This window comes from Pogona vitticeps, chromosome 1 (genome assembly GCF_051106095.1).
Source record: "Pogona vitticeps strain Pit_001003342236 chromosome 1, PviZW2.1, whole genome shotgun sequence".
Lineage (NCBI taxonomy): Eukaryota > Metazoa > Chordata > Lepidosauria > Squamata > Agamidae > Pogona > Pogona vitticeps.
In genome coordinates this window covers 203730326-203755119 of record NC_135783.1, presented here as the reverse complement: position 1 = coordinate 203755119, position 24794 = coordinate 203730326, and the positions used below count along the sequence as shown (strand labels likewise).

General features: G+C 41.8%; 1 protein-coding gene and 1 long non-coding RNA gene across 6 annotated transcripts in view; one reads left to right on the top strand and one right to left on the bottom strand.

Moving 5' to 3' along the window:
- The window catches only part of MYO3B (myosin IIIB), a 324047-nt gene that overhangs the window by 153948 nt on the left and 145305 nt on the right, over positions 1-24794 (top strand). For all 5 annotated transcript variants that reach the window (XM_078394391.1, XM_078394389.1, XM_078394393.1 and 2 more), the window contains 2 exons: positions 3166-3254; positions 3810-3939. In XM_078394391.1, the coding sequence (XP_078250517.1) occupies positions 3166-3254; positions 3810-3939 (219 nt within the window). The remainder of the gene's footprint in view (positions 1-3165; positions 3255-3809; positions 3940-24794) is intronic.
- On the bottom strand, positions 1798-24700 carry LOC144589550 (uncharacterized). The gene is made up of 2 exons (XR_013545719.1): positions 12634-24700; positions 1798-3833 (listed from the first exon to the last, which is right to left on the bottom strand). It is a non-coding gene; the product is annotated as an uncharacterized LOC144589550 (long non-coding RNA).

Genomic DNA, 24794 nt, shown 5'->3' with positions numbered 1-24794 from the left:
GGCCTTACGGGGAAACAGAAGAAGCATCCCTGGCCTGTTTTAGTTTTGTAATATGCCATCAAGTCAAAACTGATCTATAGCAACCATAATAGAGCTTTCAAGGTAAGTAAGACATTTAAGGAGTGTTTTTTACTAGTTTCACACCCACAGTGAGTTTCTATGGCTGAGTGGGGATTCGAACCCAGGCCTCCTGAGTCCTTGTTTGTCACTCTATCCACTACAGAATACTAAGTATCTGTTTTAGTTGGGGGGGGCATTTTTCACAACGACAGGTGACTTCCAATCACTTCTGGTTTTGGAAAAAGGTCTCCTCCCACATTTAAAACAGTGCCTGAAGATTGTGTGAAGAGAAATATGACAAAAACTGCCCTTCATATTCTCTAAAGCTCCAAGGGGCTTTTAAAGAGAATACAGTGGTGCCTCGCAAGATGAAAGCAATTCGTTCCGTGACTAGCGTTGTATTGCGAAATTTTCGTCTTGCGAAAGCACGGTTTCCCATAGGAATGCATTGCAATGCATTCCTATGGGAAACCTCGCAAGACAAATGAATTATTTTCATCTTGCGAGGCATTGCTCTTGCGGGAAAAAATCGTCTTGCGAAGCACGGCCATAGAAAAAGCTGTCTTGCAAGTCACCACAACAATCACAAAACGCTTTCATCTTGCAAGTTTTTTGTCTGGCAAGGCATTTGTCTTGCGAGGCACCACCGTATTAAAAAATGGAGGGTAGGGTTGGGGACAGAGCCTTCGGGCTTCCAAGGAGAGGCAAGTGTGGCTCCTAAACTATCGAAGTTGCCCACTCCAACTTACTATGGACACCATGAATAGGATTAGGTCATCTTACTGTGTCGAAGGTACTGTTTGTACTGTTAGAGCCTGGTTTCTGTTCTCTGAATGGAACAGAGGGCTGTACATGGATGGACCTTTCCTGCCTCTGCAGCCCATTGTGTTTCCCGCTGCCCCAGTTTGAACTTGAGGAGGGAGAGGGGCCCCCGGAACAAAATAACAGATGGGCTTAGAAGGCTGCAGCGGGACGAATCTTGGTAAATTGAGGAAGTGTGAATGCGCTTCCACAGTGGTGGTGGTGGAGTCCTCTACTTACCACCCCTGTGGTGTTTGTACAACAACACACACACCCCTTGGATTAAAACTGCTCTCTCTTACTGGCCTGTTCCATGGGAAAGGAGCAGTAGGCCATTCACATAGCCATTATTCAGGCTGAAGAGACCTTTTCAACTGGTGTCCTTTGGGGTGGAATTGCTGTTTTTACCACATCCAGGAGAGTGTTAGACAGGATTTTTCAGGGCTTGATTAGTTGTTGTTGGTGGTGATGGCGTGTGGCGTGTGTGTGTGTGTTGAATTAAAGGCACTGAAGTAATTTTGTAACCATCTCACAATGGAAGAAGGTAAGTCACCTTGAGGCGACTCCTCTGATTCAAATTGGTTATATGAATGGAATCTTGAGAGAAATAGAAATATTTTTTTTTTGGCTACTCATTTGCTCCAAAGCCTCGGCTGGCTCTCTACTGACAAAACAGAAATTGTTTGTTATTACCCATGTTGTGCCAGCTGGTCAAACAATGGGCATTTGTCCAGTTCACTCTAGGCATCTGCTAATATTGGAACCACTATTTCAATTTTCTGCTTACACAGACTTCCTGTTCCAGTGATGATAACTAACTAACAAACGAACAAACAAAAAAACCCCAGTGTGATACTATTTTACATATTGACCAAGCCGAGATATTTTGCTTTATTTTAACATGTGTCATTTAATGCATTGTCCAACAGAAAGCGGGGGGAAAATTAGTACTGTAATGTTGCAAAAAATTGGGGAGGGGCAAAATTCGTGACATTCATATAATAATGAAATACTAAAGGTTTATCTCAGAGTCAGAAATATCATAATTGCAAATTTTAACGTATTTTATTCTCTCCTCCTGCTACTGGTCTTGAGGTCATTTTGCAGGTGCTTGGTCATGAGACTGAAGTGTGAACCAAGAAATCTACAGTGCGATTCTGTGTCTAAAGGAGGCTTTAGAGAAATGTTTTTGCTCTCTTCCTGCATGCCCTTTGGAAATATTTGTTACTCCGAAGGTCTATCTAGGCGGACAGAGACCAGTGGCCATTTTCGCCCAAGTTTTTGATAGAATAGTCGCCAAGGGCAGGATCAGATGGGAAGTTAGAGCAGTCTAGTCTGCTGTAAAAAAGGTTCTTATCTTTAGGGTGATCTATTTTATTTCTCACTTGAGCCATCCTTCCACTCAATGTTTTTTTTCCTTCCATGAGGAAGGTCCAGACAGGTCTTTGGGTCACCCCAGTATGGCTGTTAGCAGACTGGCCACTTCACGCATGGTCCAAAAGGAGGAAACAATCACCAAAAAAGACAGCTAAACGCTCTAGATTTGCATTAGGTTTTTACCTGTATGTGTGTGTGTGCATGAGCACACGCACACACGCACACATGCACACACACGCACACACGCACCATCTTACCTGCACCGAAAAAAAAAATAAAACTGAAACCCCTTCCAGGGTCTAGGAAGGTGCAGGTAGGATGATCCTGGTGGCGGGCTGGTTTGTTCCAGCAAAAATGTCATCTGATCACCATCCTTAGGAGTGAACTGATTCATCTCTGCAGTGGCTCAAAAAGCAGACTAAAGGCCAGTGTGGTCACCCTCTCTATCTTCCACAGGGAACCCAAAGCTGCCCTCATTCCATCTGGGCATGCCGAGTCCTTTGTCCTTGGCTGACTGAAAACAGAGGGATACCAGGCAGTCTTTACACCAATAGTCTTTGGAAAGATAACTAGCAGAACTCGGGGCCAGCCCTCCTCCTGCAGTTTCCCTTGAGTAGCTGAAGAATTAAAAAAAAAAAAAGCAAACTAAAAAGCCACAAAGTGAGTGGCAGAAGGCTGAGAGAAATGCAAGGGGAAAGTGATTTAACTATACCTCTCCTGGGCTAATTCCCTTTTTAAGCAAATGGAAAGAAAGAACAAAAGAGTTGTAAGAGATATCAAAGAACTAATGTAGTCAGCCACCTTACTGTGGGGGAAACAACACTATCAATTCTGATAATCTAATCAGGAGGCAGACATAATGGGAAAGGATGATCTCTGGCTGGGGGAATGGCCCATTAACGATGTTTTCTCTTTTGAAATGATTAGATAAATTTGAAGATAATTTACGATGCAAGTATTTCTGGAGACCCAAAGGAGTTGAGCTGTGTTTTGGCATTCAGCACTATGCTGGAAAGGTAAAGGCTGTGGATAATTTTATTAAATCGAACTGTAGAGAGGGATCTAGCACCTAACATCTCTCTTAAGCAGCTTTCAGATTTCTTGCTTGATTCTGTGTTTGAAATGTGCTTGTATTTTGAAATCTAGATGCCTTATTTTAAGACCCACAATATCAGTGTCCTGTTGTGTCCTTCTGCTTGCACAGTGCTCTGTTTCACAAGCAGCTGGGCCATCACAGAGTTTGCGCAAGGAGGTATCTCATACCTTCTGATGCAACTGGAAGTCCCATTCTCATTCTAGGGTGCCTTTGGCCCTCTCCAACTCTGAAACAAAGTTTGTGCAGAGAATGCAGGGCGCATAGCACTCCACCAGTGAGCAAGCAGGACACTAGCGAGTGTTTACATATCTTAGTCCCTGCTAACAGATGGAGTATTGTGGGGTGGACAAGGAACGTCTGGTGCCTCTTCATCCATTGTGTTCTACAAACATGGGTAGCTCTCAAGGTTTGTTGATGTAATTCTTGATTTTTTTTCTTGATGGGTACTTTCGCCATTACCTCCTCCATTGTGTAGGTTCTCTATGATGCCAATGGTTTCCTAGAGAAAAACAGAGACACACTTCCTGCTGATATCGTGGTAGTACTGAGGACATCAGAGAACAGACTTCTGCAGCAACTTTTCTCAAGCCCTTTAACCAAAACAGGTACTCTCCATCTGCAAAGCATTGTTCTAAACCCTATAGTGTCAGTTATATAAGTTCGTCCTCTGAATTTAGAAAGTTGCTTGGTTGGTGGTTTTTTTTTTAAAAAAAAAAATACATATTATGTTCCAATTAATTACCAGATGTATGCTTTACTTTTACCTACAGTATATTTGTCAACTGGAACAATTATGGGGAGGACACTGTTTACTCTTGCCTGTTTCGGGTGTCCTCTCTACCGCTTATTAGGCCTACACTTAAGATGACAACATTTAAACTGGAATTGCAGAATTTAACTCAGGAAATATCAAAACAGGGCTTGCAGTGATAAAAAAAACCCTATGTCTTTTAGAACAGCAGAACAAAGATAAAGTCTCACCTTAGAAAAGAGGGGTGGGAGGAAAGAAATAGGGTGGCTGTAGTGCTGGGAAAATCATATTGCTAATTGTTAACTGGCTGCACTGAATGTGGTTATAAGATATGATACAGATGATGATACTCGAAACAAGCATGGGTTCAGGCTCAGGTAATGCTGCATGCACTCACTCAAGCCAGGAATGGTGGCAACTGCCTGACTAATTAATTTGGGACAAACTGCATGGCACAGTTAAGCAAAGCTCTCTTAAGGGGTAAACAACTGTGTGTTTGTTGTAACAGGATAACTGCATTAATCAGCATTTGGAAAATTAGCTTGCTTTTTCTTTGTCATTGGCGATGGCAAGATAAGCGCTGCTCTGTTTGCATGCTTGATTTCTCAGGCACATAGCTTTGGAAGATTTGTATATTTGGAGGGAAAAGTTGAAGCAAAATGGCATTTCCATTGTGATCTGAACTTCTTTTGTGTGCTGGTTTAAAATCAGCAGCCCAAGATAACCATTAAAAATAGCAACCAAAGCCGAATAAAAGGGCTACATCTCTTTAACCAAGTCCTCTTCTCTGTCTTGTGAGCCTCTCCCTAAGACAGAGTCCCATCAGCTGAGGGGCACAGACTAATTAAACTGTATAGTTAGAAAAGATCCCAAAGGTTATCTAATCCTGCCCTCTGCCAATGCAAGAGCCAGAAGAAGTGCAGAAAGACATTTGTTGGGCTGTTCCTCGCCTTTATATCCTGTATTTATTGTGGTTCATTTTGTAACTGGGCATTTTGGGGTAAGCACAGAGTTAATATGCAAGTCAGATTGGTGAGTTATCTCTGAGGTCACCTCTGTTGTGAAAGGAAGAATGGGGTCATTGTAAGGAAGATTGCTGGCTAGTCTTTGAAGAGGCTCTTCTGCCAGCCTCAGCCCTACCCCTCTATCTGCAATAAGGGGGAAATAGAAATATCTGCTTCTAGAAGCATTGTAAAAACTACAGCTAGATAATGAATACGAAACACTTTCAGCTCTTGAAACTTCTGTGCATGAGTTAATGGCTGAAATCCTTTAGTCAGCACAGTAAGTTGCAACTAGAGTAGGCCCACTGAATCAATAGAACTTACAGAGAAGCTGACTCACCAAATCCCCACTGATTCAGTGGGCCTCCTCTAGCTATGATTTACACATGAACGCTGACTACAGGATTTCCGCCAATAACTCGGTTCTACTGAATGGCATGAAATTGTGGCCTTTAAAACAGGCTAATATAAAAATCTATTTTGAATGTGGATTTATTTTGAGATGCTAAGAATTTCTTGGATCAAGAGGGTGGCCCGTGAAGATTTACTGAAGCAAATGTATGATATCATAAAACATGTACAGTGCAGAAAATGGGAATCCTTTTTGTCCAATAAATATATATATATATAGATTGTGGCAGCAGATCATTCAGTGTAAAATAAACGGAAAAAGAAATGCTGGAAGGAAACAAAATATTGGAGACTGGTTTGGATGCAACCCAACAGCATTGTTTAGGGTTGCCACATTGAAACTCAGCATAGACATGATGATGTCCAGCCTCTGGAAAAAGACAAAACAATATGTAGTAACTGTAGTAAATCAATTGGAGAGAAAAATCCTATTTCTACTGAACAGACAATTTAACTTAGATAGCAGTAGCACCTCAAACTTCTCTCCCAGTGATCTCATCAGAGTCAAATGGAGTGAAAAGAACGGCCTTGGGTTCTTTTTAAGGAGAAAGGTGGAATAAACATATTTTAAACAAACAAATAAATGAGAGATTGCTCTTAAGCTAGACGTTGTAGCTTGGATCTAGCCTCAGAACACCCTGGCAGGCACTGAAACTCCTGAAGGGTCAACATCAGCTGCTCCCTGAGGCAAGAATCTCACAAAAACGGTGTCCCTACATTCTGGACCAGCCAAAATGTTCAGATCTAAGAGGATCTTCAAAATGGTGGCTCATGAAGAATGTGACAGATATTTCATAGTTGCAGTTCCAGGTTGCTAGGCTGTTAATTTCTCAGACGCATATCTACATAATTTGGGAGGTTTTGTTTCACTATCAGACAGGGAAGCGGGCGAGTCTTTGGGTCTGAGTCCCAAGCCCCAAGTCAGAGTCCCTATTAAAAACAAGGTTTTTTTCTCACAGAAAAAAGGGAGGGTTCTGAGTCACATCGAGTCTTAGTCATTGGGCTAAAAACTGAAGTTGAGTCTGAATGAAGTTGCCAGTACGACTTAAGTCCAACGTAAAAGCGAGTCCCACGACTCAATTCCCCATCCTTGCTGTTAGAGCCGGCTGTAGCAGACAGAGGCTGAAATCCTGTTGCTTAGTGTAGTAAGTCACCTTAGAGTAGACCCACTGAATTAAGGGGGGGTTGATGAGTCACGTCTTCTGCAAGTTTCATTGATTCAAATACTGTAGTAACTTACAGCTGGAGTAGGCCCTTTTGAATCAATGGAATTTACAAAGGAGTTGAGTCACCAAATCCTCACTTTTTCACCAGGCCTGCTGGAAAGCAACTTACTATCCTAAACAAAAGGATTTCAACCGTTGTGTCAGATGATGACTCAGGAAACCTGGGTTCAAATCCTTGCACAGCCATAAAAATTCACTGGTGTGGGTGTGTGGGTGGGTGTGTGGCAATGGTAAACTGCTTCTTGAACGTCTCACATACCTCAAAATCTCTGTTAGGGTTGCTGTATATGAGAAGCAATTTGACGGCATAGAACAACACGTTTCTCACACAAATTTCACTGTCAGGGATTATTCTACTTCATGAATTTATATTTTTGATGATTTGTAGTGGAGTCTGTTACAGGAGACAAAACATACCAGAGGTTGACTGTGGGGGATATTTTTGGGAAGGGGATACTGAATGAGATAGTTATTGAAGCAAGAAAATGTGCTGCTCTAGTCTATGGACTTTTGGCTATTCATTAGTTATACATGAATGTCTCTGTGAGGAAATTAGAGAAGTATCATTAAATCCATTTTGCAAAGACACTAAAAATTACTTTTAACTAAGATTAGTGTTCATTGACGCTGGCGCTGGTATGTGAGCTGGGCAGTTTCAGTGTTCAGATTATGGAAAGTCTTTCACACATTGGTTGAAAGCAGCAATAGCATAGAAGTTGCACTGGGGTAGGCCTATTGAATCAGTGGGGATTTGGTGAGTCAATTCTTCTGTATTGATTCAATTGGGCCTACTTTAGTTTTGACTTACTCTATTATAATTACTCTGTTATACACAGGCCAAAGGAGAGTGTCTTCTTATTTTTTGTTTCAGGAAGCAAAATATCTTGAGATGGTGCTGATTATTGAAACATGAAGTATTGATTTTCAGGTGTGAACCAGCCATTGCTGCTGAATGACATGGATAAAATTTGTACAGTACATTGCTTCAAATACAGTCATGTTTAATGGAGGCGGTTCACATGTTTGACTACAAGTCACTGAGAGATCCTTGAATGATGCCACACTAGCAGCTTTCAGACTGTGATCCATGGCTTCATAGGAACATGCTTGCCCAAACCATCCCTTCTTCTCATCTTTTTTCCAGCTTCCATTTAAAAATCTTTCTTGTATTATCCTAGAATTCTATGTTGTATCTGAATTGGGGAACTCTGGTTTAAAAGATCAGTTAACAAAAGATGTGATTGTGACATGCCACCTTGGTTTCTCTGGTTTGGACTAGAGATGGGCACGAATCAGAAAAATGGGAATTCATTTTTGATTCCTGATTGATCAAGGTTGACAAATCACATCTAGGTTATACACTCACAAAGTGGGCCCCCCAGGAAAGTGCCTTTTAGCAGCTGGCTTGAGGAAACCAAATCAACAAATAAAAAATTGCTAAAAATTTATTGATTCATATTTGTTGGGGACATTGATTTGTAGGAATACAAATCAATGAATTAGCAATTTTTGAATGAATTTGGTGATTTTTTTTTAAAATTCGTGCCCATTTCTAGTTTGGACATAAGGGGGAACCCTGATATAATTTGAACTAAATTTCCCCATTGAAGCCCAAGGAAGAGAGGAAAGGAGAGAGACAAAATGTGAGGCTTCACCATTTCTTATAAACCTGGTGAAATGTTTATCTATTGTGTCTCATTTCTGAGTTGTGGTCAGGCCAGAAATATTTTTTTTAAACTAAATATATGGAGTTGTGTTCTCCCTGCCTCAGTTCCTCTTGGTCAGAGTTTCAAGACCAGCCCACCAAAAAGACAGGATAGTGACCATGATGATTTCATTCTTTGGGATGCATTGTGATATTTGGGGAACAGACTGGTTAATAATATAATTTATTGTCATTGTAAGTATATACACAGTATACCATACAACGAAATTCACAATTCATTATCCTATTTGGGGACAGAAAGAAAAATTTATCCAGGACTTTCCAGTGCTCTGTGATTTGGACTGCAGGCCCTGAGGCCTAGTCTACACAGAATTGAGGTGAATTACATAGTAAACAATGCTGAAGCAGTAATATGAATTTCAGGCTGTAGATGGCAGACAGGATTTTTAATGTTTCCCTACCCAGGAATTCTCTGCAAATAGAAAATAAACATAGATGGGAAAAGGGATGGCTCAGAATTATTCTAGATTTCTTTTAATGGGTTTGCTTTTTTTAAATATGAGGGAGAATTCAACGTGAAGCAGTACAGCCTATTCTACCATCTTGTTCTACTGCATGTGTAAACTAAGCCTACATGATACAGGAATAGGGCAGGATTCATAAGTGAATAGATTGGTCTTTCAACCTGGTGTTGGCTTCTATGGCATTTTAGTGACTGTCCGATCTATTACTCTCTAGATCAGTGGTTCCCAAAAGTGGTTTCCCAGATGTTACTAGACTAAAACTCCCAGAAGCTTTCACCAGCTGTGCTGTCCAAGATTTCTGGGTGTTGTAGTTCAAAAACACCAGGGAGCCCACGGTTGGGAACCGCTGCACTAGATCATATATGTAGAACCTTTGGCCCTCTAGATGTTTTGGACTTCAAGTCCCAGCAGATATAGCCAGAATGGCTAGCTGTAAGGGATTATGGGAGCTATAGTCTATAATACCTGAAGAGGAAACATTTTCCCATTCCTTCTCTGGAGCTTCTGTGTTTTTTTTTTTTATTTCAAAGCTGTCAAAGAGGCTGAGATGTTTTAACAGAAGTCTCATCAAAATGATCATTTGAGAAATTGATTTATTGTATTATCCTAGAATTGATGCTGTGGACCAGGCAGGCATGATTCTATGTGCCACATAACCGGCTCACTGCTGAATACAAAAGGACCCTGTCAATATCTGGGGCCTGAAAGAAAAATAATGTTTGTGGTATGCTATGAGAAGGGTTGGACAACCTTCTCAAGTCTGCTGCCAGATACCGTTCTCCTTGTCTTCCATCCCAGGACGACTGTGGTTGGGTGGCTGGAGGGATGGATTATGAGCCCATTCTAGCTCCACAGGTCCCTGGGATCATCTCTGTGTTGCAGCTCCCTTCCTCTTGCCATGTCTGCAAACCAGCCCCCCCCCCCCCCAGTAAGGGACCTAATGTTTTTTCTAGGAGTAATTAGGAAATATTACAATTGCTTGAAAATCAACTCAGGTCACTCCTGCACAAATGGCCTTTTGAAATTCTCCACATATTTGTGGACTGAGACCTTGAAGGGAAATTTCACTTAACGGTATTAGCAGGGGATTCCAGCACAGCTTTGTTCTATTTCCCTCCCAAAGCCTTGTCGTCTTTTGCCTGGCCACTGCAAATGGCAAGAAAGGCAACTGTGTTGGGTGCCTGGCCGTCTTGGGTTGGCTGCCCTGAAGTATCCTACTCCCTGAGATAGGTTGAGGGCCATAACTGAGGCCTGGGGCAAACTCCTGTGATCCAAGAGCACTGAATCCCTGTGATGTCCCAAAGGCAAGACAGCAAGGGTTGGAAGAGGGGCCAGAACTGCTTCTGGGTCTGCTGGTTGCAGAAATGGGCATAAGAGGCACCCAGCTAAATATGTGCAGAATGTAGATAAAACCCGAATAACCTGATAATATGGCAAACCAGAGCCAGCAGGGAAGAACACTATTTTGGTGGCTGGCCAGGTAGCAGATTCACCCCCCCTCCGCTGCAACATTCCCACTAAGGCTCTCATCTTGTGTGATTTTACCTCATGTATAAATGCCAGATAGGGAAGTTTCCCAGACCTTGTGTGGCTGCTGTTTCGAAGGACTGTGCAGCCAGGTGGTTCATGCATCACTACCTTACTGCTCCATTGTCTGCCTCGTTCCAAATGGTATGATGAGTCCAAGGGCCCCATTAAGTGCAAGAACAATGCTGTAGACAGCGCAACACATGATGTTGTACAAGCAGGCAGCCACTAAGTCTGGGAATGGCTGCACAGAACATTCTCCTCCAGAGTTGCCTGCCATGAAACATAGGAGAGCAACCAACATGAATTTGACCCAACTCTTGGGAAGGCAATGGAAGACAGGAGGCCTGGCGTGCTCTGGTCCATGGGGTCACGAAGAGTTGGATACGACTTAATGACTAAACAACAACAACAATATTTGTACACCCTATTTTCTTTTGCTGCAGCTGTGAAGAATTCAGGTTTTTAAAAAGCATGTGCTTCTCGTTACATCCTGTCCTGCCCAGACCAGGCCAGGGTTTCACAGATTTACCATGTCTGCGTGCGGATGTCAATTTGAAAGAGATCTGACACATTGGTCCAGCCAGGCTGTCCCAGATGCAGTCCTTGGCGCCTCAAGGTCACACCGAGAAAGCATTTTGTCTCGGATCCTGCAGATTTAGACAACATTGTGCTTGGTGGCCTAATGTTTTAAGTTGGTAATGGTTTCAGCTGGTGAAAGACAACTTCTTCTGTTTCCTCATCAGAGACATGGGAGATGGGAATTAGAAAGAGGGCTCATACATGAAAAGTATAGAATTGCTTGCAACAACAAAGCGCACACAATATTATTGCATTGATCCAGTGTTGTTCTGGGGAAATGTTTCCCCGTTGCAGTTCATAGGATCACAGTAGTTCCACTAGGTGGTGCTATCACAGAACATAGAAATATTTTGCAAAGGGACGAATAAAAGATAGTTCTCTCAAAAGGCACCCACTGTATACTGGAATGTGGAATTTCTTTAAAAGCGTTGTCCACTCATGACATTATAACTGAAAACACTGTGTTTACTTCACAGTCTATCATTTATAAACTAATTCTATGATGTCTGCTCAAGAGTAAAGCCAATTGAGTTCAATGGGACTTCTTCCTAGGGAACTGTGTATATCCCTGCTGGCTTAACAGTTGTTCACAGCAGTAAATGATACTGGAAAGATAACACTTCTTAATCTCTACAATACTGTGAACCATATTGTTTCTAGGGCAGCATAACCCTGAGAGGGAGAATGAAGACTGTTGCTCATTTACCTCTGTACATTATATCAGTAATATGGAAATGCAAGAATAGGCGATACCTGGCAAATCCCATCTTGACATGAACATTTGGACTTTGGGCACTTGTTTTGAAGAATTGGGATTCGCCCACGAAAACCCGCATCGTGTATGATTTTTTATTTTTTATTAGTGATCTATAAAGGTATTGTCTATTCTTGCATTCGTGGGTAAATCCCAATTCTTCAAAACAAGTGCCCAAAGTCCAAATGTTCGTGTCAAGATGGGATTTGCCAGGTATCGCCTATTCTTGCATTTCCAAGACTCAACAGCAGGAAAACCACTAGGTAATATTATTTGGACTTCAATCTGACTCCAGTTGGCTATACTTAGTATGTTCACTAAATTACGCCCAGCCTGTGCCCCTTTGGAGAACTGGAGTGGGAAATCCAACCCGTAACTTTAGAACAGCTTCCTACCTCATCTAAGGCAGAAGTGCCTGACGAAATTCGTCTTGTCAAGAATTTTACATGTAAGACTCACCTCCTGGCAAATCCCATCTAGCTACAAACATTTGTATTTTTGGTACTTGCTTTGAAGAAGTGGGATCTACCCAAAAAAGCTGTCATAGTGTGTGATTTTGTTTAGTTTTTATTAGTGGCCTATTAAGGTATTGTCTATTCTTCCATTTGTATTTTGCAATGGCCACATGGCTCATGGCTTTTAATTCAATAATACGGAAAACATTCTTCAGATTAAATGAAGTGATGGAAAAGGGTATTTCTTCTAGATTTGACATCATCACCAGTAGAGAGTAATGTCCTCCTAAAGCCAAAGCTGAATTGTCATATTCTTATGTGCAAGAATTCCTTATTTCTACATTGATTTACGTTCTTTGCTAATTTTTTAAACATTTCCTTTCCTTCTCTATCCGTTACCTCTATTTTGGTTTCCAAACTGTTTTTCTTTACATTCTTTCCTCCTTTTTCGCCAACATGGTCTGCCTTTAGAGTTTGTTCTTCCTAATTTCCTCCCTTTCCTCTCCAGTGTGACAGGGCAGGCAGAAAGAAGATGGCTATCTGTATGGCCTGCAGAAGATCAACAAAGGTTTCTGACCCCCAATAGTTTAATAATAGCAAATAAAATTGAAAGATTAACCAAAAAAAATATGTATCTGCCATGCCTAACCTTGGGTCAATTGCTTATTTTAGAACCTGCTGCCCCATGACACAGGAAGAACACCCCCCCCCCCCCCATTTATGACAGTGGAATAGGAGGTGTGGAAAACTGAGCCTTGCCTTTCATTATCAGCCCATCATTCTCAACCTTTTTTTTTTCGCCACAGCCATAGATACAATATGGAAGAAATATAAGTCAAAGCAGTGATATGTAAGTTGCATAACAAACCTTGTAAGGTGGTGTGTGAAGAATTGTTTCCAGTCTGTGGCCCCCTTCAAATGTGCCAGGGCCCTCAGGGGGCTATATGCCCCCTCAGTTGAGAATAGTTGTTCCAGAGAATTCTGCTGACTTCACTTTCGTTTGTAGGAAATGAGGTAACCAGATCCTCTGGAACAGAAGCCTAGATGATCTGTCACCAGGGGAAGGGAGGAACTCTTAGATCTGGTAGGACATCCAGAAATGCTCATGTTCCACTGCTCTCTCTTCCCCTCCCCTCCAGTCTCCATGTAAGGCTGAAAAGTGACGCCTGCCTGAAATCTAGAGAGCCGTTGCCAGTCAGGGCTGCCAGTAAATAACTTTGGCAAGATAAATAACTTTGGCAAGTTGAAGGGAAAATTGCCTCATTTCCAAGCTCCCTTAGGGTCAGGGAGGTGTGCCAGAATGTGGTGGTGGCTTGAACTGACAGTAGGAGAAGTTCACATCCGGTTTTGAAAAACAGTATTTTAAGTAATTAGAGATCTCAATCTTTCACAACAAACACTTTGTGTAAACAGCTTATGGGTTTCCAGTCGTGTCAATACATGTTTATTGTTAAAAAAAAAAAGGTCCAAGCTTTCAATAGCAATACCCTGCGCCATCTTCATCAAGGAAAACAAGGTATCAACCGAACTAAAGGTAACCTTAAATACAACAAGGTACAATCAAAACTGGCTGGGTAAACATTCAGACCAAACACAGGCAGATTAACATTAAAGAGACTGTCCCCCCACACCAGCCAGCATTATATAAGGGCAACCTGCCAAGTCTATCCAGTTTACAAAACAGAGACGTCCAGCAATCACTAAAAGTAACACCACTTTCTCTGTTGATGGAATGTGGCTCAGGTTTTATCAAGAGAGCCTCAATAATGATCCTACCCCAGAATTGATTGGGTTTTGGCCAGTGCTTGCACCCCATTCCATTGGGGCTGATGGCCATCCTTGATACAATGTTCAGCCAGTCCAGATTTTTCAAGCTGTTGTGATCTAATATATTGTGAATGTTCTGACGTTCTCCCTGTAACATATCTTCCAATCTGGCTGATGTAAGCTTGACCACAGCAACACGGTACTTGATAAATGCCTGGGACTCTGAGTCCCTGAGGGTCTTTAGCTGGATGGACCATTTGTTTGATTTCGTTAATAGGATGGGAAAACAAATTCGAAATAAAGCCTACGAGCCAGTCTTCCTATCTTTGCTGAAATTTGTCTGCAGAAAGGAAGAATGCCCACTCCTTTTATTTCTTCATCTTCCTCCTCCCTTTGTCTCACTTTTCTGTTGTTATAATCCAGCACTGAATTAAGGTGTCTAGTGGAATATCCATTTTTCCTAAAGATGGACTCATCATCCAGAGAATTTGCATCCGAGACCACATTATGTTTTATGTATTTTAAGTATTAAACAATGCAGGCAGGCCCGGTGGCCTATTTAAAAGATTCCTCTTATGCACGCTACTCATTGTCCTATTTGAGGAGATGGGACAGTGAGCTGACTTGTTCTAAGGCAGGTTTCTATTTTTTTGTCTTCATTTGGTTCATCTTAGCTTTTGAAGCCAAACTGGTTCCCAGAGAACACATTCACCAGATCTTCCTTTCTTTCGGAATCCCAGGTGAAACTTTCCATAAAGCACAGCTATTATTTTACTGCTAATTTAATGGCTTTTGAAGGAGATGACAGAGAGATCAGTTTTTTCCCTATGCCAGTTCAGTTCCAAGACTCCTATAACTGACATTATGTACAAAATGTATTCCATGGCTTGACACATACCATATTTATTCACTTAAATAATCTGCTTCCACTTAAGTTCGTGCTCTCCATCCTCTTTTCTTATTTCCATGAATAATCAAAGGGAAAAAAAGACACCAAAGCTATTTACAGTTTCTGAATTCACCTCGTAATAACATGGAAAGGAGGCTGGGGATTGTGTGCCTTTTCTACTAAAAGATAACCAGAGACTTCTCCTCACCCCCCCAGCCCCAAAATAATGGATCAGTAACAAAAGCTATTGCAATAATAACATCCCCATTTATAGATAAATCAAAATGTGTATTTTCCAAGAATTGAGCAAAATTAATTGAAAGTCTAAAGTGCTTACTTTAAAACTCAGAGAAGCGTTTCTTGCTTGCATGTTTCTGACCCATATGATAAAAGCTTGTAAAAACTAATTGTGTTTTGCCACAGTGCCAATGCTTTGTGCACAGAGTGCAGCCTGAAACCACAGCTGGGCAAGGGAACACTTGGTGAACTTCGCTGGCGTGCAGATGTGGGACATCGCTGAGTGATATTAAATATTGTTGAACTAAATCAAGGATTATGTGGGAGGTTTAATACATTTTGTAGGCTTTCGGAGGGCCTCTGCAGAGACTCAGAGCTGATCAGTGCAACCAGTTGTTTCTCATCATGCAGCTCAGCCTTCTCCAGTCTGACTCTCCCTCCGCAAGTGTTTGGCCAACAACTCCCTTCAGCCTGCACTAGCACGATTAGGAAAGATGGACATTCTGATCTGACACATAAAGGACACCAGCTCAGGCAAGTCTGGTGTGGTGACTTTTTCTGTTACACCACTGTTGACTGATATTGGTCCTCTGATCTCATGTAAAGAAGTGTATCTGGCAAAATCCAAAGAAACAAAGCAAAACAAAACAAAGACAAAAAAAAATGTGGTACCTGAAAGATGAACTACAGTACTATATTTTAGTGTAAGCTTTCGTGGACCCATCCACTTAGTCAGACAGGAAGAAACAAAAGGAAAAGGAATGAAATGTAGGTGAAATACGAGTTTCACTTTCTAAAGGTTCATTGGTTACATGCAGTAATTAGGCCTATGTGTTAAAGTTTTAGGGTCCTGATGTAAAAGATCTTCTAGAAGACAGAAAACAGCCCCCAGGTAGAGTGGGGAAGAGAGAGGAGAGAGAGAGAGAAGGGTATGTGCGGGGGTTGAAGAGGCAGTTAAACCTCAAGAGGGGAAAGAAAGAATGAAAGAAGTTAGCAGATGAATCATGTTTGTCAATGTACAGAATATAGACAATTTTTGCCTTGTGATGAGAGATGATAGCTGTGAAGAAAATAACAGTCAGTGTCAGCGGGTAGCAAAAGAAGTGTTACATTTGATAATGACTTAGGAAACCTAGGGTTATATTCAATCCACGTAAGCTGATTTAGAATGTGAAAGTGATATTTCATCTACATTTCATTCCATTTCATTTTGTCTCTTAATGTCTGACAAAGTGGATGGGTCCATGAAAGCTTACATTAAAATATAATGGTCTTTAACGTGCCACATATTTTTGTCCTTGTTTTGCTCTGTTTCTTTGGATTTTGCCTGATCTGCTTGCTCAGACTAACATGGTGGCCTCTTCCAAAGCTACATGTGAAAAACTGTTAGCTGTATAGTTAAGTACTGAAGTTCTCCCAAACAATAACTGCTCAAAAGGGAAATCAAGAACATCTCTTCCATGCATCAAGACACCAGACAGTTGCCCAAGGAGATAAGCAACTCCCTTGAAATGCACCCATTCAATGGAAGATGAAGGCTGCGCCCGCCCACTTCTCTGCCGGTCTTTTTGTCCTTTGTGCCTAGTGGCTGTCTGTTCTGTGCTGTCACATCAGAACTGACTTATAGCAACCCTGATAGGGCCTTCAACATAAATATGTACGACATTTAAGGGGTATTTTTACCAGTTCCACTCCCCCAGTGAGTTTCCATAGCCAAGTAGGGATTTGAACCCTGTTCTCCAAACTCCTAATCCATCATTCTATCCACTATACCACACTAGGAGTCCACATTATGTCCGGTAGTGGGCAGCAATTTTATTATTCTCCAGGCTGCAGTGATATGATTGTTAGGGGACCCATAACATAAGCTAGAAAAGGAAAACACAGTTATTCAAGACAAGATACTGTGCAATACCCATGGAGGTGCTGCTGCACAGACTTATACCCTGCCAATTGCCCCAAGTGTCTACTACTTTCTTCTATCACTCTTGGTTTGAAGAACTCATTCTGAACCTTAAGAAACATGGCTAAAATATTATTTTTCTGTTGACTTCAAGGGATACATGAAATTAACCATTGTTTCTACTGGCTCATTCCTTAGACGACTATCTTTCTTTCAGGGTCTCTATGTTCCTGTCAAACCCAAATCTACAAGGAAACTCCTTGTCCTGAGATTGTCTCATCTCCATGTAGAACCCATGTTGTTCCGAACAATCCAAAAAGTAATACACACATTACTCTTTAAACAACAGGCACCACTCCTGCAGATTTTACCATTTGGAAACTTAGCTCCAGGATCGTGAAGTACCACAGGATAAGAAGAGAGATACCTTTTCAGGTTTGGGCCCAACAAATTTCACGAAAATGCAGATTCCAGGAAGAGAAAGAGAATGATTTGCCATGAAAAGAATGGAAAAGTCACATGCCATGTTGCCAAAATAGTTATTGATCTGATTTCATTGTTTGTAGTATACATCCTCAGAAAAGTAGAGTTTCTGTTAATAAAGAATCACTTGTTCCTGTTTTATATACTTGTCTTCCCCTATTTAGCTAAAGGCTCAGGGACTGTATGTTTTAAAAAAGCACTATAGCCTGTGTGAAGCACCTCAGAATTATCAGAAAACACCTTGCGACCCCTTTGGGGTCATGACCTCCAAGTTGGAAAATGCTGTTCTAGAACAATGGTTCCCAACCGTAGGTTCCAGATGTTCCTGGACTAAAATTCCCAGAAGTCTTCACCACTAGCTGTGCTGACCTGGATTTCTCGGAGTTGTATTCTAAGAACATCTGGGATACCCCCAGGTTGGGGACCACTGTTCTAGAAAGATTCCAGAATGAACAGTTTTTGTTGCTCAGGCATGGATGATAGAATCAAGGCAAGCCTTGCAGAATTAATGTGATAATATGAGAAAAGCAAACAAGTAAGCCCAGAGGTGTGGACTATGAGACATTATTTATATGGACCAGTGGAAGTGACTTTCCATGACAATGCCTTCTTAGTCCTTACTATCCATTGGTAGCTTGAGGATTGCACTGTTGCAGTGCATAGAAGTCTGTCTCACTCACTGTTGGGAGAAAGAAAGCATGTTTGTCTGAAGTTGCTGCGTTCTAATTCCACCTGTATCCTTTGAATGCCTTGAAAATCAAAGGAGGGATGGAGACCAGTTTCTGGCCTTGAAGTTTCCCTCTAAAGGAGGATGAAGATGTGGCCACACAAAAATGTGTCCCACCTTGATGTGAATGTCTCCTGCAATTAAATTCCTGCCGCGCTTCACACAAATCTCTCTCTCTCTCTCTCTCTCTCTCTCTCTGTGTGTGTGTGTGTGTGTGTGTGTGTGTGTGTACTGCTAAGGCTGCTTTGTCCTTAATGGTGGGCTACTTCCAGTATGTACTATTTAGATTAGGGATAACCATTAAAGGTGTTTCCTTACCTTGTGTACTCTTAGTTACTTATTTCACAGCTGCCTGCTCTATTATCTTTTTGGCACCAGGCAAAGCCAGATTTGACTTCTAAAGGATAATCAAAGTTGATTTATCTGCTGTTGGTTTTTTCACTGCTTGTTTTCATTGTGGTTTTACTTTACTTTATTTATATTGGTTTTAATGTTTTCCATTTTGCTGTGCATCACCCTGGGGATGGTGCTGTATAACATAATCTTATATGCATCTGCCCAGAAGTAAGTGCCACTGAATATGTTCAGTGGAACTTACTTCCAAGATTTGGGTACAGACATATTAGGTTTTGTCTACTGAGGAGGAAGTCTGATCAAATTCAGTGAGGCTGAACAGTCAGTCACTAAACAGTCTGGAGCAGGTTTTTAAGTATGGTGTGTGTGTGTTTCTGTGTGTGCATGTTTGTGTGTCTGTGTGTGTGGTAGAGGGAATTGTTTCACATGCAGTTCTGCTGACAGACAGAAGCAGTTCCATCAACTGAGTGACTGAAGTATAAATGAATTATTGACACATTTATTTTACAGCTCATTTTATAAATGTATAAATAAACAAATGTGTGGGTTTTTTCCTCTCTGCAAAATAATTCATCTTAATGGTTCTCTTTACCATGAAGGCATTAAAATTGTTATAGATATTAAGATAGAGATGTGTGCACACAAGGAAAAAATAACTGTTTCTGATATTATTGGGTTGAAAAGCACATTTTACTACAGAGGCAGTAACTGAAACAATGAAATGGTTTGACAGCATGAATTTTTTGAATTAAAAGTGAATTTATTATAAAGCCTAACTTAGAAGTTGTGAAGTGTCTTATAAGTTAGAGAATCGAACATGGGTATCAGCACAACATGAACTAGTTCCAATGGCATAATTAATAATGCTGCTGTCATGGGTGTCTAAGGCTGGATATTGAAGCGTTAAATTATTGCATGCACTGAGTGTTATGTCCAGTAGGCTAGTTCATTTTTATGAACTCTGCCGTTGGCACGCATTTTCTTTCTTTCTTTCTTTCTTTCTTTCTTTCTTTCTTTCTTTCTTTCTTTCTTTCTTTCTTTCTTTCTTTCTTTCTTTCTTTCTTTCTTTCTTTCTTTCTTTCTTTCTTTCTTTCTTTCTTTCTTTCTTTCTTTCATATTCAAAGCTACTAAGTGCATGAATCTATATGAATTGTAGCTAGCTATTTTCCCTCTGGAAACCAGTGTTGTCGGTCGGCCTGATCTCTGTGTGACTTTTGCATGTTTATCTATTTCTTCAGCATTTCCTATTAATGTTTATAGTACTTAGCAATGAAACATGGGCTTTGCGTGAACCCTTGCACATTTTGAAAGAATGCCGTGGATGGGCAGTGGGATAACGTGGGTTCGTGTCCCCTCCTCCTCCCTGCTTTTTGTTTCAGTGGCAATTTTGTTTCCGATAGTTTCTGATTTTTTTAAAAAAAATCTCAAATTTAGTGGTGAGTGGGGGGGGGGGAATCCTAAATTTGTGGAGGGAAATCAGATTGCCAGAATTGCCTGTCCATTGTGATGGGTGAGAATTTCAGTTCAGTTCATTTTTCTTCAGAACTTACGAAAATATGCCTGGTTTGAACATGGGAGAAAGAAAAACAGGTTTGCCCCAGCAGTCTGTGCCAGAAGAGGCTCTATAAACGTACCTGTGTATACAACGTAGAACTCCTGCATGTGAGAAAGCAACCTAATCACATGACAGCACTCTTGTGCCTGGACGTTGGCGTCCACTTCAGGCCCCTTCCAATGCATTTTGAACACGCTGAAGTGGGGCAACCGGTCACCCTGTTGGTTGCGGGTGTGGCTCTCGACGGCGGCAGAGGGGTGCAAGGCTAGCTCATGTAAACCCCCTCCACCAGCCTCCCCTTGTGCATTCTTTCAGTATAACACCCCACTCCCTACGCTTTGGAATATCAACCTCCGTGTCTGTGCCGAATTTTACTTCTATGCTGATGTTCGCGTTTTGCATGAAGACAAAGGTGGTGCTGTAGTGCTCTGATTTTGTACTTTGTTTTGACAAGGTCCACCCTCAGTGCCCCTTCAGCACACAGCAGGCGCCAAAGGTCAGTGGTCTTCAGAACCCTTACTGTCTGTTTTCCTGCCAGTGGTTTCGGCTTTTCTTCTTCTTTTTGACTCCTTGTACACGCTCAACGCTGAGAAGCAAGAGCAGTGAATGGTATGAGACCTTCCGAAGCTGAGCACTTGCTCGTGCCATTAATTAAGAAGAAATGAAAACGAATTCCCTCGAAGACTACATGTGCTTCAGGAACTGAATATTTTTATTTCTTGTCCTTATATAAAAGCCCATACTGATGTGAGCCTAAATACTAATTCAGAAAGAAGAAATAATATCCCACCTCCAATAGTTTATTGGTTCTAAAAATTAGCACCTCCATCTCCACTTAAGGCTCCTTAGTTTTAGCTTCTGTTTTACTTGCTTAGGGAGCAACATCCAGCATGAGAACCAGCATGATGTCTTGTTGGAATGGTGGGCTTGTGCAGCATAGGCTCCAAACATCAGGCTCACTAGGTAACCATCTCTCGCTGTAGTCTACCCCACGGGGCTGTTGTGGGAATAAAAGGGAGGGAGGGAGACATTGGGGTTGTGTTAATCACTAAATGTAAGCTTAAATAAATAAACACATAAGAAGACGTAGTACTGTAGTTGAGTTCCTAAGGAACTCAAAGAGAAGGGTGTAAATTAGTGGTCTGCTGAAATCTGCTGTGTATTCTGAGGTCTAAAAGAGACTTTCCTTTCGGTCAGGTCAACTCCAGCATTAAAAGTAGTTACTCATTTGTAGGTGGTTTGTTTCTGTTTGGGGGGGGGAAGGGTGGATTCCCTTGCAAAAAAACCATAGTGCCGTTTAAGACAGAAGAGGCTGATGTCCATGAGAACAATGCAAACCAGTAAATAAATACATGCTTGTGTTGTGATGCTGGTATCAAACAGAAGTTAAGCAACAGATGAAGGAACTCTCCGGTCATAGGTGAAAGACAGGAAAGGCGGAAAAGAACCAAGAGGCTGGACTTTGTGCCTGGAAGACGGTCAGAGAATGCAAGACATCCGGCCAACATGCGTCAGAGGAGAGTGTTTGGGTACTTCTCCCCAGTAGTCAAATTACTGACCCTTTAGTGTTGGGAGGCTTGGAAAAGAGTTTCTCAGGGAGAATTTAATTTTCAGCCAGATTCATGTAGGAGAGCCCTCCATGCACCTCAAAATGTGGTGCCCATGGATGTTGGTTTCTAGGAGTCATGGTCGTGTTGAATACATTTGGAGGACACCAAGTTGCAGAAGGTTGTGATGTATGAGATTTGTCTAGTATGAAGGCACAAGCTTCCTCTATTCTTGAGGCAGACCAGTAGTCCATCTACCCCAGTATTGTCGACACAGGCTGGCAGCTTCCCTCTAGGTCTGAGGCCCGATTTTTCCTAGCCCTGCCTGGAGATTCCTATTATTTCCTGGTGGTTTCGCATTCAAACACTAACCAGGTCCAATCCTGCTTAGTTTCTGAAATCAGAAAAGACTGGGTGTCTTCAGCATTTGTTGGTTTTTGTAGAACAAACCGAACCTGAGAGGAAATACTGTTAACAGAAGCCTCTGTAAGGTTCCCAAGTGAGAGGGAGTAGCAGGCTTTCTGAGGGCGAGGATGAAACCAGAGTAATTTTCAGAGGGCTAAGAAAGACATCATGAAGAGGTGTTAGAAATAAAAACAAGTAGAAGCAGCAGCCCTGGGGTGAGAGATCAATGACTGCATATTCTGACTTTTAAAAACCCAATGGAGCTGTGAGAGGAAGGGATTTGTCTTATCCAAGCCTTCCTCTATCTTAAGATCTTCTGCAGGGGCAGAAGATAAAGATATGCGCCCAAGAGCACCTATTTAACAGCACTGGTAGCCGAGATTGAAAAGCACCACCTGCCCCAGAGCCACTTGGTAAAATCAGAACCCCCAAAGGATGGCTCTTTTAAAATAAAAGGCAAGCATGGAGAGGTCAACAGAGCTGTCGCCTTACCTCAAATGCATTGCTTTTTTTAATGGTCAATTGAGAGAAAGCAAGAGAAGGAGGGACTCATCTGAAATGATTGCGATGCTTTTGTGAGATAGCCTAACAGCATACTCCTCTGCTTGTTTGCTGGGAAAAAAAGCTTGGGGGGAAAAATCCCTTTTCAGTTCCTAGAATTCCCAAGATAGTGAAAACTAGTTTTCCTGCACTTTGGTTCTCGACTCTGAAGTGAATTTCGTGGAGTTGTTCCTAGGTCACTCAGGGGGCATAAGCCTGCAGCCTAAATAGAGGGTCTACATCTCCGGGAACCCCCTGTCTGGAACAGACAAACAAAAGGTGCTCTATTATAAATGCAAAGGGCGGAAGAGGTAGATGAATCCCATGGGAGATCTTAACAATAAAACAAAACAGCCTGTTTTTTTTTTTTTTAAGAAAGCGTGCAGGTATGCTCTTAACAGTACACTCCTGTTTGTTCCTTGCTTATATTGATATTTCGCCTTTCCTCCAGTGGCATATACTGCTCACTGCCCCCTCCCCTGTTTTATCCTCACAGCTCTGTGAGGTCGATCAGGTTGAGAGAGTGTGACAGGCTTAAAGCCCTCTAATCAACTTGACAGGGGTGGGTGGGTGAAACGGGGTTTCCTATTTTTAGGATAACGGTTGGAAAAGGACTGCTCAACGCATGTCTGCCAAAAATAAGTCTTCCTGGGTTCAGAGGTCTTACTCCCATGTAAGTGTGCATAGACTTGGCAACCTGTATGCTTTTGCCTTTTACCCACTTGCTTTCTCAGAGCAACCTTCCTGGCAACTCTTACCCGCTGGATGCAGCCGAATTTGGGGAGCCATAAAGAACATGACAGGGAAATGGATGGGGAGACGATGTCCTTCGTGTGATATAGAGAAGTGGTCTCGTAATGAGACAATAAAGGAGAGCAAGCAGGTGGCTTGTTGGGGAAAAAAAAAGAGAAGGGACGTCATCTCAGGCTTGGGGAGCAAAATGACGGAAACAGAAGTGACAGGAGAGAGACAGTAGATGGTGTCATAGTCATGCTGTTCTCTTGTGCAACAAGAAGATAAAACCTTCATCCTAGGAAGTTTATATAGGTGACATTTGCTCAACTAGTGATGAATCTTGGTTATTTTTGTGTTCACTAACCAGAATCTAATCGGGGATTTACACTGGCATAACTATCACTGTATAAATTGCAGCAGTGAATTGATGCTTATTAACAAGTTGCTGCTTGCATTTCTGCTTGCACGCAAAGTCACATGACTGGCATGTGATCAGAAATGCGCATGATGAATCCCTAATTGGTGACAAGTTACTTCTGTGATTTGTGGAATTATATTTAACACACACACATATCCCCCATTTTGTTCCTACCATTTCTATACCACCTTTCAATAAAGCCCCAAGAGAATCAATGGGTCGTGTGATCTGAATCCATCTGACAAAGCTGGGCTGAGACACCACTGTTGTTCTTGGCAGGTGGGTGTCAATGGGGCAGAGCAGAGTTTTGAATGCAGTCAGTGATAGGCAAGGAGGTCCATTTCACGGCCAGCAGGTTTTGAGGAGCCGGAGGAGGGTGCTGTTTCTTCTGAGGACATCAGACTTGGTCCCCAACCTTTTGCCACCTGAGGAAGAGCACCCCTTCAAAGTCAAGGTAAACAGTACTTAATGCCAATCAAATCATTTCCATCTATAAATACAGAATTTGCTGTAAGTGCTTTTTCTTCTCACTAGCTGTAAAGGTCCAAAAATAACAAAGTAAATGATGGATAATTTGCTACCGCTTTCTCAAAACCTGCTGTTTCAAGACGGCTACTTTACACTTCCTAATTTCAGAAGGTAGCCTTAGAGGAGACAAATCTGCATTGCAAATTGGCACTGTTGTTCTGGGTGCCTTTCTTAACTTTCATGCTATCTTAAAAGTTGGTATGTTCTACAGCAGTGGTTCTTAACCTTGGGTTGCTCAGGTGTTTTTGGACTGCAGCTCCCAGAAGCCTTCAACATCAGCTGTGCTGGATGGGGTTTCTGGGAGTTGCAGTTCAAAAACACCTGAGTAATCCAAGGTTAAGAATCACTGTTCTACAGTCTTGACATATTGTTCTTACATAGCCCGTAACCTCCAGACATCCATGCTTCCTCTTAACATTTCATTGACCTTCACTGGGGTCAGAGCAGGGATGGAAAATATTTTACTGTTTTG